Below are 13,759 nucleotides of genomic sequence, written 5' to 3'. Positions count from 1 at the left end.
CTGCCCTGGTTCCTTGCTGACCCAGAGAGAACACAAAGAAACACACAACAAAAACGTTCCCCCACAGATTTGAAAGTATCTTCTGTTGGAGGAGAGGGTATTTGTATTTGGTTTTGTATTTGTAGTATTTGTATGTGTAGAGACTGGTAGGGGCTTTGTGCTGGGAGAGAAGCTGAGTCCTGATTAGGGGGCGTGGTTTCTCTGACTAGGGGTCCTATAAAGGTAGCCAGCCAGTCAGGCAGCGGTACAGACAGCTGTAGTGGCACAGGAGCTAGCAAACAGAGCTGTAAACAGGGAAGTTTCAGTGGGTGTTTGTCTTGTGGTGCTTGTTTGGGGTTTGTTTTTTTGCTGTGGGTGGTGGTGTTTTGGTGTGGTTTGTGTTTCCCAGATTAACAGGATTTAGGTGGGAAGGCTATGACCGATACAGAGGCAGAAGTGGGAGTGACTCATGTAGTGGAAGACACAACGAAGATGACTGGATGTGGAAGCTGCGGTATGTACGTGATCCTGGAGGGGGTACCTGGTAAGAGTTTTGTCTGCATGAAATGCCGTCTAATAGAGATGATGGAGGAAAAGATCTGAGGTTTGGAAATGCAGGTGGAAAGTCTGGTTGAGTTTAGAAAGGGGTTTGAGCAGATTATGGAGCCAAGACATGAGGTTTTGGAAGGGAAAAGCTCAGACTTGCAGATGGAAGCAGGACTGAGGAATTCTGAGGGGAGACTGGGTGAAGGAAGTGGTCAGAGGAAGCATGTGACTAAAAGAACCAGGCAGAGGAAAAGATGGGCTAGTGAAGGAGAAATAGAGCTTAAGAACAGGTTTGCAGAGTTGGAAAATGAATAAGAGGCTCAGCAGGTAGTCACTGAAGGTGGAAGGGTAACAAAGAAGAGAAGAGCGGCTAGCCCTATGGGAAAAGGGGAAGAGCCAATGGAGACTACACCAAATTTGAGCCCCAGGAGGAAACAGGAAGGGTTGAAGAGGATTACAAGGGAGCATAGGAATGGAAAGAACTTACAGCCAGAGGGAACAGGGGATAGACTAGAGAATAGCACCGTCACCAAGAAAAGGCAGGTCTATGTGATCGGGGACTCTTTATTGAGAAGAATAGACAGGCCTGTAACCAGAGCTGATCCAGAGAATAGAAGGGTGTGCTGTCTTCCAGGTGCTAAGATACGGGATGTAGACCTGAGGTTGAAAAGGATCCTAAAGGGAGCAGGAAAGAATCCCCTAATTATCCTTCATGTGGGAACAAATGATACGGCTAGATTTTCGTTGGAAAGTATTAAGGGAGACTATGCTAGACTGGGGACGACGCTTAAGGAAATCGAGGCTCAGGTGATCTTTAGTGGGATTCTGCCTGTTCCTAGAGAAGGGCAACAAAGGTGTGACAAGATTATGACTATCAATAGATGGCTTAGGCAGTGGTGCTATAAGGAGGGCTTTGGGATGTATGGCCACTGGGAGGCATTCATGGACAGAGGACAGTTCTCTTGGGATGGACTTCATCTGAGTAGGGAAAGAAATAGACTTCTAGGATGAACGCTGATTAAGAGAGTTTTAAACTAGGAATTTGGGGGAGATGGTTGGGAGATGTCCAGGTAATCTCCACGCCAGATTTTAGCATTGTGAGGGAAGAAAATGAAGTAAGAAAGGATACAGCCATGAGTAGGAGAATGTATATAAGGAGGAAGGGCAGTGTGGATTCCAGTCTAAGAGGTTATACTGGCTGTAGAATGACCGTGCCTAATAGGGTACTGGTGCAGGAACTGAAACCAGATATTATAGGGATAACAGAAACATGGTGGAGTAGTAGTCATGACTGGACTACAGGTATTGAAGGGTATGTGTTGTTTAGGAAAGACAGAAATAAAGGTAAAGGTGGTGGAATAGCATTGTATATGAATGATGAGGTAGAATGTAAAGAAATAAGAAGCGATGGAATGGCTAAGACAGAGTCCGTCTGGGTAAAAATTACATTGGGGAAGAAAACTACTAGAGCCTCCCCTGGGATAGTGCTTGGGGCGTGCTATAGACCGCCGGGATCTAATTTGGATATGGATAGAGCCCTCTTTAATGTTTTTAATGAAGTAAATACTAATGGAAACTGCGTGATCATGGGAGACTTTAACTTCCCAGGTATAGACTGGAGGATGAGTGCTAGTAATAACAATAGGGCTCAGATTTTCCTAGATGCGATAGCTGATGGATTCCTTCATCAAATAGTTGCTGAACCGACTAGAGAGGATGCCATTTTAGATTTGGTTTTGGTGAGTAGTGAGGACCTCATAGAAGAAATGATTGTAGGGGACAATCTTGGTTCGAGCAATCATGAGCTAATTCAATTCAAACTGAACTGAAGGATTAACAAAAAATAAATCTGTAACTAGGGTTTTTGACTTCAAAAGAGCTGACTTTCAAAAATTAAGAAAATTAGTTAGGGAAGTGGATTGGACTGAAGAACTTACGGATCTAAAGGCAGAGGAGGCCTGGGATTACTTTAAATCAAAGCTACAGAAGCTATCGGAAGCCTGCATCCCAAGAAAGGGGAAAAAATTCATAGGCAGGAGTTGTAGACCAAGCTTGATGAGCAAGCATCTCAGAGAGGTGATTAAGAAAAAGCAGAAAGCATACAGGGAGTGGAAGATGGGAGGGATCAGCAAGGAAAGCTACCTTATTGAGGTGAGAACAGGCTAAAAGTCAAGTAGAGTTGGACCTTGCAAAGGGAATTAAAACCAATAGTAAAAGGTTCTATAGCCATGTAAATAAGAAGAAAACAAAGAAAGAAGAAGTGGGACCACTAAACACTGAGGATGGAGTGGAGGTCAAGGATAATCTAGGCATGGCCCAATATCTAAACAAATACTTTGCCTCAGTCTTTTAATAAGGCTAAAGAGGATCTTAGGGATAATGGTAGCATGACAAATGGGAATGAGGATATGGAGGTGGATATTACCATATCTGAGGTAGAAGCGAAACTCAAACAGCTTAATGGGACTAAATCGGGGGGCCCAGATAATCTTCATCCAAGAATATTAAAGGAATTGGCACATGAAATTGCAAGCCCATTAGCAAGAATTTTTAATGAATCTGTAAACTCAGGGGTTGTACCGTATGATTGGAGAATTGCTAACATAGTTCCTATTTTTAAGAAAGGAAAAAAAAGTGATCCGGGTAACTACAGGCCTGTTAGTTTGACATCTGTAGTACGCAAGGTCTTGAAAAAAATTTTGAAGGAGAAAGTAGTTAAGGATATTGAGGTCAATGGTAAATGGGACAAAATACAACATGGTTTTACAAAAGGTAGATCGTGCCAAACCAACCTGATCTCCTTCTTTGAGAAAGTAACAGATTTTTTAGATAAAGGAAATGCAGTGGATCTAATTTACCTAGATTTCAGTAAGGCGTTTGATACCGTGCCACATGGGGAATTATTAGTTAAATTGGAAAAGATGGGGATCAATATGAAAATTGAAAGGTGGATAAGGAATTGGTTAACAGGGAGACTACAGCGGATCATACTGAAAGATGAACTGTCAGGCTGGAGGAAGGTTACCAGTGGAGTTCCTCAGGGATCAGTTTGGGGACCAGTCTTATTTAATCTTTTTATTACTGATCTCAGCACAAAAAGTGGGAGTGTGCTAACAAAGTTTGCGGATGATACAAAGCTGGGAGGTATTGCCAATTTAGAGAAGGACCGGGAAATCATACAGGAAGATTTGGATGACCTTGTAAACTGGAGTAATAGTAGTAGGATGAAATTTAATAGTGAGAAGTGTAAGGTTATGCATTTAGGGATTAATAACAAGAATTTTAGTTATAAGCTGGGAATGCATCAATTAGAAGTAACGGAGGAGGAGAAGGACCTCGGAGTATTGGTTGATCTTAGGATGACTATGAGCCGCCAGTGTGATATGGCTGTGAAAAAAGCTAATGCGGTCTTGGGATGCATCAGGCGAGGTATTTCCAGTAGAGATAAGGAGGTTTTAGTATCATTATACAAGGCACTGGTGAGACCTCACTTGGAATACTGTGTGCAGTTCTGGTCTCCCATATTTAAGAAGGATGAATTCAAACTGGAACAGGTACAGAGAAGGGCTACTAGGATGATCCGAGGAATGGAAAACCTGTCTTATGAAAGGAGACTCAAGGAGCTTGACTTGTTTAGCCTAACTAAAAGAAGGTTGAGGGGAGATATGATTGCTCTCTATAAATATATCAGAGGGATAAATACCAGAGAAGGAGAGGAATTATTTAAGCTCAGTACCAATGTGGACACAAGAACAAATGGATATAAACTGGTCATTGGGAAGTTTAGACTTGAAATTAGACGAAGGTTTCTAACCATCAGAGGAGTGAAGTTTTGGAATAGCCTTCCAAGGGAAGCAGTGGGGGCAAAAGACCTATCTGGCTTTAAGATTAAACTCGATAAGTTTATGGAGGAGATGGTATGATGCGATAACATGATTTTGATAATTGATCTTTAACTATTCATGGTAAATAGGCCCAATGGCCTGTGATGGGATGTTAGATGGGGTGGGGTCTGAGTTACTACAGAAAATTCTTTCCTGGGTATCTGGCTGGTGAATCTTGCCCATATGCTCAGGGTTTAGCTGATCGCCATATTTGGGGTCGGGAAGGAATTTTCCTCCAGGGCAGATTGGAAGAGGCCCTGGAGGTTTTTTGCCTTCCTCTGTAGCATGGGTCACGGGTCACTTGCTGGAGGATTCTCTGCTCCTTGAAGTCTTTAAACCACGATTTGAGGACTTCAATAGCTCAGACATAGGTGAGAGGATTTTCGCAGGAGTGGGTGGGTGAGATTCTGTGGCCTGCGTTGTGCAGGAGGTCGGACTAGATGATCATAATGGTCCCTTCTGACCTTAGTATCTATGAATCTGTTCTCCCTTTATTTGTCCTTTTGGTCAGGTGCCAACCAGGTTATCTGAGCTTCTTAACCCTTTACAGGGAAAGGAGGGATTTTATGCTACCCTTAGCTGTGTGTTTATGACAAACCTCTTGATTTCTCCCATGTAAAATCTAATCACCACTCTCAGAGTAAGACAAGGGGGAAATGGTGATAGTCTTCTAAACTCCTCTAAGCATAATGTGAGTCACCAGAATGGGATCCTGCTAACTGTGGATTGTGCAGATGTTGAAAATATGATTGTGTGAGCTCTCTGAGCTCCTTGAGATTGGCTCCCCTTTGTAGGGCTTGAATATGCTTGTGGGCTCTGCTAGATCTTTATGCTTGGCTCCTTCTTGACTGGGGAAAAAAAAGTTACGTTATCTCCCAAATGCAACTCACATAAAGCACCAAAATGAGATGTTATTCATAGTAAGTGGTGCAGATTTGTGATCTTCTCTCTGCTCTTGCATGAGGAATGGAATAGTTAACCATATTGACATTTAAATGATCATCATTGGGCACCTGAGTTTACACCATAATATAATGAATGAGGCAGTTCACACCTTTCAGAGCTATCCAGTCTCTTTGCAGACTCACTCAGATGGCTACACTCCTGTTGGCTTAGTTACTCCACCTGTGTGAGAGGCAGTAGCTATGTCGGCAGGAGAGCTTCTCCCACCGACATAGCCCTGTCTACATGGTGGGGGTTAAGGTCAGTATAATTACGTTGCTCAGGGGTGTGGATTTTTCATGCCCCTGAGTGACATAGTTATACCAGTGTAAGTGTGTAATGTAGACCTGGCCTCAGTTTGCATTTTTGACATTTTCTTCACCAACATAATAGCTAAATATTTATTTTTTAAAAAAATGAAAGTTGAGATTCTGGAGAACAAAGTAATAACTTCAGAGAGGTGCCGGTATGGGGCATAGATGTGGACTGGCTGTTTTGAGCCTGAGCACTATCCCCAAATCTATCTTCTCACCTTTGTAGCCTCATTCTCCCTATTTTAATCCAGAGTCCGTTTGTTTTCCCATTTTGTAATGAAAGAGATTGAAAAGGAACAATGGAGTTACAGGTCAAAGCACACCCCACCCAGAAAAAGAAAACTGAGCCCACCTGTACCCACCCTTCTGCAAGGGAAGAAGATCTGAGAGCACCTCTCGGGGATACTAGGACCTACCCAACCCACTTCCTGCCTTAAACTCAGCAGGAAAGGAGCTAACATATTCCCCATACCCAGGCACTATGAACTCAGTGGTACAACTAGAGCAAGTTCTGTGGCAACAAGCCCTATATTCCATTGCACCAAACACGAAATTCCATTTATTCCATTACCATGAATTGTCCCTTGTTCCCATCCTCCCAACCTCACATAAATGTGTACAACCATGGCTCATAACTGAAAACACTAGTTGCCATAATATTCATCAATTATTTTTGAGAGTGATTTTTTCTGAGGATGGTTTTGTTCACTATGCTCTTCAGGTGGTCCAGCTCCACTTCCTGGTCCTCAGATGCTACCATGTTGTCCAAGCTGCCCTGGACAGAGACTCCTCCCCATGTGTGCCAGGGAAGCAGCATGTGGATCCTGCTTCAGCAGGTCAACTCCTGCTTCTCCAAGTTGGCTCCTAGGTCTTGGCTATCATACTGTTATCCAGGCAGCTTTTCAACCTACACTTCACACTGCCCCATTCCCTCAGTACAATCGGGCTCCCTTACTCCCTACTACCTGGCTCCATTGGACAAAATATGCACCGTAATCTAATTTCCGTCAATTAAATGGGGATTAATGGGGAGGCAGAGGCAGCTGTAAGCAGGTCAAAAGGAGGGAAAATGCTGGGTACTTTTCTGCAGCAAAATGGTGAACGTTATAGCTTCTAAAATTGCCAAATCCTGCAGCCTCAGCATCACTGATGTTTCATTTCAGACCAACCCTTTGCAGTGACATTGTTCATTTCTTTTTGATGTAAAAGGTTGTTTTAGTTCAGTTTTTGGAAACTGAAAAAAATTTTTTTTTCCATTTCTGGCTTTGGATTTTCAAGTTCCTCCACCTCTTAATTTTTTTTCCTCTTCCCTCCCTTTCTCCAGAAAGACAAAAGTAAGAAAGTATGTGAAGATAAAGAGAAAACAAGTGGACACCCCTGTACATCTAAAAACTGAAAATGGAAACCTGAAATTTTTCAGTTTCCAAAAACCAAAATGACATTTTATGCCAAAGGGGAAAAAAAAGTTTTGAAACAATATTTTGAAAAGAAACATGGTTTAAATTAAGAATGAAAATTCTAAGGGAAAACAGTCACTCCAAAAATGGGAATGGTGATTTTTCCCACTGAGTTTACTGCAGGAAAGCTTTTGATTTTCTGATTGGCTCTAGTGTATTTGCACATATTTTTAGGTGCTTGCAGGAGAGTGCATATGCTGATTGTAGTGTCCAAAGGTCCCAATGACACTGAAGCCCCTTTGTGCTAGACTTTGTACAAACAGATGGATTGGGAAGACACAAACTCTTCCCTGAAGAACTGACTAAGTGGAGACCAAAGCCACTTCATTGTCCTTGTTCAGAACCCTCCTTCAAACTCTTCTTTGCTCTGATACCTATAAAAATACCTGACGATGTTGAGGCAGGTGGTGTGCTGTGACTAGAATGGGCAGGAAAACAGGAAAAAATTCCACATATTCCTGTGAAACTTATATGAAATAAGATTCCTGTAATTAGTTTTGGTCAATCTCTTTAATATATGTCCAACAAATCACAATCAAAATAATTAGCCCCCTCCCTGGAAGGTCTGAACTAAGCAGTTTAATTCTTAAAGGGATTCTTAAAGTGTTTTGCTATAGGATATAGTCTTTGATGTCTCTTATCTCTGCTTGGTCAGCCCCTCAGTTTGTGGCCAGTTCTCCTCCAGATGACTGGCAGATTCTCTCAGACACATCAGGACAATACATTTAGGTCTAGGCTTATTGGAACTGATGATTTATCCAGGAAGCTCTGGGTTTTCATGGCTGGAGTTTGACTATTTAGGTTTTTATTTTGATTTGATTAGCATTGAATAGAAAAGAGGTTTCAGTTTGCAAAGTATCTAGCTGTCTTTTTTACTCTCCGAAACTCCTGTACAAAAGGCATTTCTTTCTGTAGACACAGGGTTGAGTGTCATGCTGTTTGAAGGGAAGAACACATTAACAGAGTAGGTGAAAGTATCTTTGTAAAAGCAATCCCATAGTTCTAACTGGCTGCATTTTAGCAGAGTGACCTTACCGACAGAGCATATAACATAACTCAGCCCTACAGCTATTACAGTCCAAGGACAAGCTCAGGAGCCTGGCAGTGGAAAATCATGGCTTTCACATCCAGTATAGATTGCTGGTTTCCCATCCAGCCCATGTGAGTCGTGGTGTAAATTTTCTAGTATCTGAGATTTGTTTTGTGAGCTGTGAGACATGAGTGGGTTTCAGGCCATTTCCAAGTGGCCATGTATTTAATAACACCACTATGCAATATGTGGTACCCTTCTCTGATCTCAGTAGAAAGGCCAAAGAGGATAAACTCCCCTCATTTTGAGAGGTAATGTCTTCACAGGCAAGCATGGCATACATTAGTAGAGTGAGGTAACTATCACTGCTGTTGTCTGTATTGTCCCTGTTCTTAGGATATATAAAGGACATCAGTATCCAGGACTGTCAGTATTCATAAGCATAAACTCCTGTTAAGATTACTGGTTTTGTTCCCTTTTACACCAGTCTAAACCAAGAGCAACTCTACGGGGCCAACCTTCATCACCCACTTGTTAAATTTTCAAACAGCTACCTTTGTGCTTTCTCCCAATGCTGTCCCTCATGCTTTGGGAGGAGGCCCCCATACAAATCTGCAAAATTCAAGATTTCAGAATTTGTTTTTGTCACAATTAAGGGTGAAAAGATAATCTCCAGGTCTTTTGGGGGGAGGAGGTTGTTGGAATGAAGTATTCTGAAATATTTTGTTTCAGAAACATTGACGCTATTTTTTATATTGCATTATAACATTGATTATTGCAATGTAATACAAAAAGTCTCATCAAAATGAAACATTTTGAAATTTTTCCATCAAAATCTACACGTTCCCACAAAACATTTAGCTTTCCATGAGACAGCATTTTCCAATGGAAAACTGTTCAATCAAAGCGTTTTCTACCATCTCTAGCTGCGACCACTGTCTGTCATGCTGAGCAGTATTATCTCATTCTTTCTTCATGTTCTCATGTCTGTATCTACTTATTGGCTCTTATATTGTAGGTTCTTTGGGAAATGGACTGAGTTTTTGTTCTTTGTTTGTACAGCACCTAGTGCAACAAGGTTCTGGTCTGTGATGGGGACTCCTAGGGGCTACCTCAATACAAATGGTAAATTTAAGAATAATCTCAGTTAAAGTCAACAATATTCCATTGGTGTAAAACTAATTGAGAGCAGAATCAGGCACATTATCATTTTTGAAACACAAATAGCAACCATATAGTTTCAGTCCAACATGACTTATTTCAGCACAAGGAAAACAAGGAAAGGAAGGTCTCCATGAGAGAGACAACACAATAGTCATGTTGCCTCATTAACAGGGTGCAACAACCGGAGAACAAAATGGCTGCTGTATCTATTAGACTTGGTCAAAACGTTCCATTTAAACTTCTTATTTAAACAGAAAATGCCTTTTCAAACAAAGTGCATGAAACTTTGTTTTTTCAATGAAAAATTTCAAAACTAAGAGTTAAAATATTCCAGAAACATTGAATGTTATTTTGTTAGGAATATAATTACTCTGTCTCTCTGCTACCCCTGCCTTTGTCCAGTGCAAAAATTTTAAAAAGTAAGAGAATGTTCCCTCTCCTACTGAAATGAAATAAAAATAAAAATACATTGAAAAAAAGGAAAGTTTTAAAACAAAACTAAATTTTGATTTCTTTTGAGCCTTTGTGAATGATACTTATCTTTTTTTTTTTTTTGACCAGCACTAGTCTGGACACATAGGCACAGCTCTTAGAAATGTTCAGTATACAGAATACCAAAGCACCACAAAGTAGAAGGAGGAGAGTGCACACGGGTTATTAGTAAGTATTTTACTTGTTTTTTCAAGTCAGTTATTCCTAGCCTCTGAATGCTGCTTCAGGTAGAAGAGGTTCTTTCTCTAGCAATCCAATTTTCCATTGTGTCCGGAGTAAATAACCAAGGCCATTTAATATACTTCCAAGAGCTTTTTCCAGTCCCCAAATTTGATGATTATTGCATTCAATATTCATGCTCAGGGAGGTAGTGAGGGAGAATTTACCCTTTTTTAGTAATGTATGAAGGAGTCTTGGACACCACTCATGAACATGTGGGCTGCACTGGGGGAGATTGATCGTCATTTGTGTGAAGAGGGCAGAGATTTTATGGGAGAAGAGAGACTATTCCTTTGTTAGTGTAAGTGGACTTAGTTATGTGGGGCCTATGTTGAGAGAAAGGATCATGTCCTTCCTCCACAAACCCACCATTAATGGGGAAGGGGCTCAGATCTTCTCCTTTTGTGAGTAGGGAAGATGACCCTCCTACCAATAATGTGAAAGTTGTTCAGGGACATATAGATAAATAATTTACCTTTGGTACTTGTGTATGATGGGCTGTATGTTGCATCAATGTAGGTGCAATTGATCTCTATCTAAGAAGTCAGTGCCCATTTAAATGCCATAGTGCATACTCACCGATCCACAAGCTACTCCTTGATTTCGGCTAGCCATTTCTTTATCTGCTTCACAAAACCTTCATCCACTTCAAAGTAAACTGCCTAAAACAAAAAGCCAAGTTCATAATCAGAATGAAGATTCACGTGAGCTAGAATCTAAGAATTAACCACTTTTGTATCTAATACAGACCTGTCAGTTATACTCTTTCCCATTAGGGGTGGGTGGGGAAGGGCAAAACATAGCTGGTTTTGTTTTTTTCTGATTCCAGGATCATCACGGGAGGGATGTCCCATGAAATCAGAGAAAGTGTTCAGAAATGACTGGCACTGAACTGTTTCAAAGTCATCTTTTGTCTCCCTGGTTTATCCCATATTTGGTCAAGCAAAGTGAGGCCCTGCACCCAATTTGAGAGCATTTCTCTGTTTGTTTGTCGCACCTGAAAAGTTCTGTGGAGCTGGAAAGCTTGTCTCTTTCACTAATACAAGTTGATCCAATAAAAGATATCACCTCATCCATCTTGTCTCTATTATGTAACAGTCAGATACCTTAATTTGTTCCTTGTTTGACCAGAGTACCAATATTGCTTTATATTCTATAAATATCTAAGGCCTGCTTCTGTTCTGTTATCCTGATGTCAATCTTGAAATCATTCCACTGATGTAATACAAATGCAAATCAAAACAGAATCATGCCCCTAGGGAGTCATTTCTAAATGGAGATCAGGTGAAGGAACCAGACTCACCTGCTGTGATTCAGCAATGCCATATCTCATCATAGTGGCAAAATGTTCACAGTTAGACATAACTAGATTGTAGTCTATATTCTTCCCCTCCAGGTGCTCAGCTCTGTTTACCACATGAGGAAGAGGTAATGGAGGGTGCTTTTTATCTAATTGGTTGTTTACAGCATAGCTTGAAACATGAGCCACGTTCCTCAGACGCTCCTTTTGCACTTTGGCTTTGAAGAATTCTCCATTAAGCATATTGTTCAATCCCTCTTCCAACTCTTTAAAAAAAAAAAAAAGACAGCCAATGAGAAGTGAAAGAGGGTTGGCAGTTTGCCCAGGGCAAGTGTCAGATCTGACAGGAGTGACTAGATCCTTGCAAATAAGTGATTTTTTTTTTTTTTTGGTTCAGTGGCTGAACTGGAGGGAAAAAAATCCCCCCCAAAAAGTTTGTTTTGGGCTGAATGAAATGTTTTGTTAGATTTAGAATGAAACTCCTTCATTACTTTTTGTTTAGTCTTTGGGTAGATTTTTTACTTTAGTTTCGTTATTTTAAAAACATGAGCTAGATTTCAAAACCAAGTCAAAATGTTTTGTTTAGAAAATGTCAAAACAAAATGTTTCAACTTTTTAAAAATTATTTTTAAGCTGAAACTTTTCTCCAATGTGACCCAAATTTGGTAAATAGTTTTGGTTGACCCCAAACTGTTTTTCAGTGAATAAGATATTTGTCCAAAAAATTTCAGCCAGCTCTAAGAGTGATATCTAGAAAAGACATACTTAGCGCTGCTTCTCTTGGTTGGCCCAAGAAGAGCAACTCCTGACTGAGATATGCGAAGCATACAGTATCGCCTGTTGGAAGTAAGAGGAAAGGTAATTGGGTGGTTAGGTGGAAAGCTGGGATTTGGGAGATCTGAATTCAAGACTCTGTTATTCCATAGGCTTCCCATGATACATTTGGCTTACTTGGGGCACAGTCTCTCTCTCTGCCTCAGTTCCGCATCTGTAAAATGGGGATAATAGTACTTTCCTACTTTAAAGGAAGGGTAAATATAGTAGAGATTGTGAGGTTCTCAGATACTGTGGTAATGGAGGCCACATGAGTACGTTGGCTAGATAGAGTTGAGACACTAAGCGCTACTGATGAACTAAAATGTTGAGGGAGAGGTGGAAGGGTCAGGTCTGGGGCCCAAATCTGAACTGAGCAAATTCTGGGCCCAAACTGCTTGGAGCTTATTGTGGAGACTGAATCTTCTCTAGCTGTGGCTGAGCCAAAGAAGGGCTAGCAGAGCTCTGACTGATCAGTGACTTTTGGTTTGTGATTTAAGGGTGAGAAATTGCTAGGGCTCTTCTGACTCTGAGATACATCAAGAAAGGCTCAGAGACTACGTACAGCTTTGAAGATCAGAGGATCACAGGCAGGAGGAAGAGTAGACAGAACAGTTTTGATTATTGCCTTTTCACAAGTGTGCTTCCCCCATCTTGCCACCCAACAACCTCAGTATGCTTTAGCCACATACCTAGAGCGGACATCACTTGGGTGAAACAAGAGTTCAATCTCCAGGACCCATTCAGGCCTTCATCTATCTGATGAGAATGCCAACGGACCAATTAGTGTAAATTGTAATGATGGGTCATGTGCTGTGCACACCTGTCCGACTGGGAACTGCAATGAGATCATTTTTATACAAGGGTGAAAACATCAGATGAGGATAATTTTGGATTATGTGATGAATCTATGGAAGGATTCATCTTTTTATTCTTATTTACCCGGAAATGTGAAGTGGACCACATGTCCCTTTCCCACATAGATGCCCCAGTGTTGGCATCCCATTCTCTGAAATTCAATCAGATCCCCAGGCTCTAGCATTATTGCTGAAGTAAGGAGATCCCATAGATCCTGTATCTGAAAATGAAAGAAAGATTGGTTGTTAAATCCTCGCTAAACAGAATATTTTTCTTTAAACCTTAAGAATAATAAACTGCAACAGCTGAGAATGCAGAAAAATCACCAGCAAATCCCATATTTTTAAGATATGCATGTGGCTTCTCCTGGCTTGATCCAGAGAGACTCATCTCCCATCCAAGACAAGCTGAACTCAGTTCCAAGTTCCAACCATCTTATCCAGAGAGCAGTGAATCCTAAAGGAGACAACTCAGCACAACTTCTACTGCCTCTGTCCAGGGGAAAGTAACTTACATCTTCTGACAACATACAGCTTCTACTGACTTGGCCCCCTGGGGAGGAGGCTCTCATCTGAAGTATGTTCACTATGGGACAATCCAGATCCAGCCACTATGGCTTTGGAAGTCCTTTTGGCATTGGAAATAATGCACTGGCTGGAGCAGATGGATTTGAGGACTACACAAGATGTGTTCACCCCATGCATGGCACAGAGCAGAGCTGGTGAGGGTAGGAGGAAGGGACGGTTCTGAGTTTTCACTAC

The 13,759-nt window shown here is 41.2% G+C and overlaps 1 protein-coding gene across 1 annotated transcript; it reads right to left on the bottom strand.

The window, feature by feature from the left end:
• Positions 1–10,542: 10,542 nt before the first annotated feature.
• On the bottom strand, positions 10,543–13,182 carry LOC125624748 (phospholipase A and acyltransferase 3). Its single transcript, XM_048825947.2, has 3 exons — positions 13,083–13,182; positions 11,331–11,593; positions 10,543–10,689 (listed from the first exon to the last, which is right to left on the bottom strand). The coding sequence occupies exons 1-3, from the start codon at positions 13,180–13,182 to the stop codon at positions 10,618–10,620; spliced, it is 435 nt and encodes a 144-aa protein (XP_048681904.2). The 3' UTR covers positions 10,543–10,617.
• Between the last annotated feature and the right edge of the window lie 577 nt (positions 13,183–13,759).

This window comes from Caretta caretta, chromosome 1 (genome assembly GCF_965140235.1).
Source record: "Caretta caretta isolate rCarCar2 chromosome 1, rCarCar1.hap1, whole genome shotgun sequence".
Classification (NCBI taxonomy): Eukaryota; Metazoa; Chordata; order Testudines; family Cheloniidae; genus Caretta; species Caretta caretta.
This window is presented reverse-complemented; position numbering and strand designations above follow the sequence as displayed.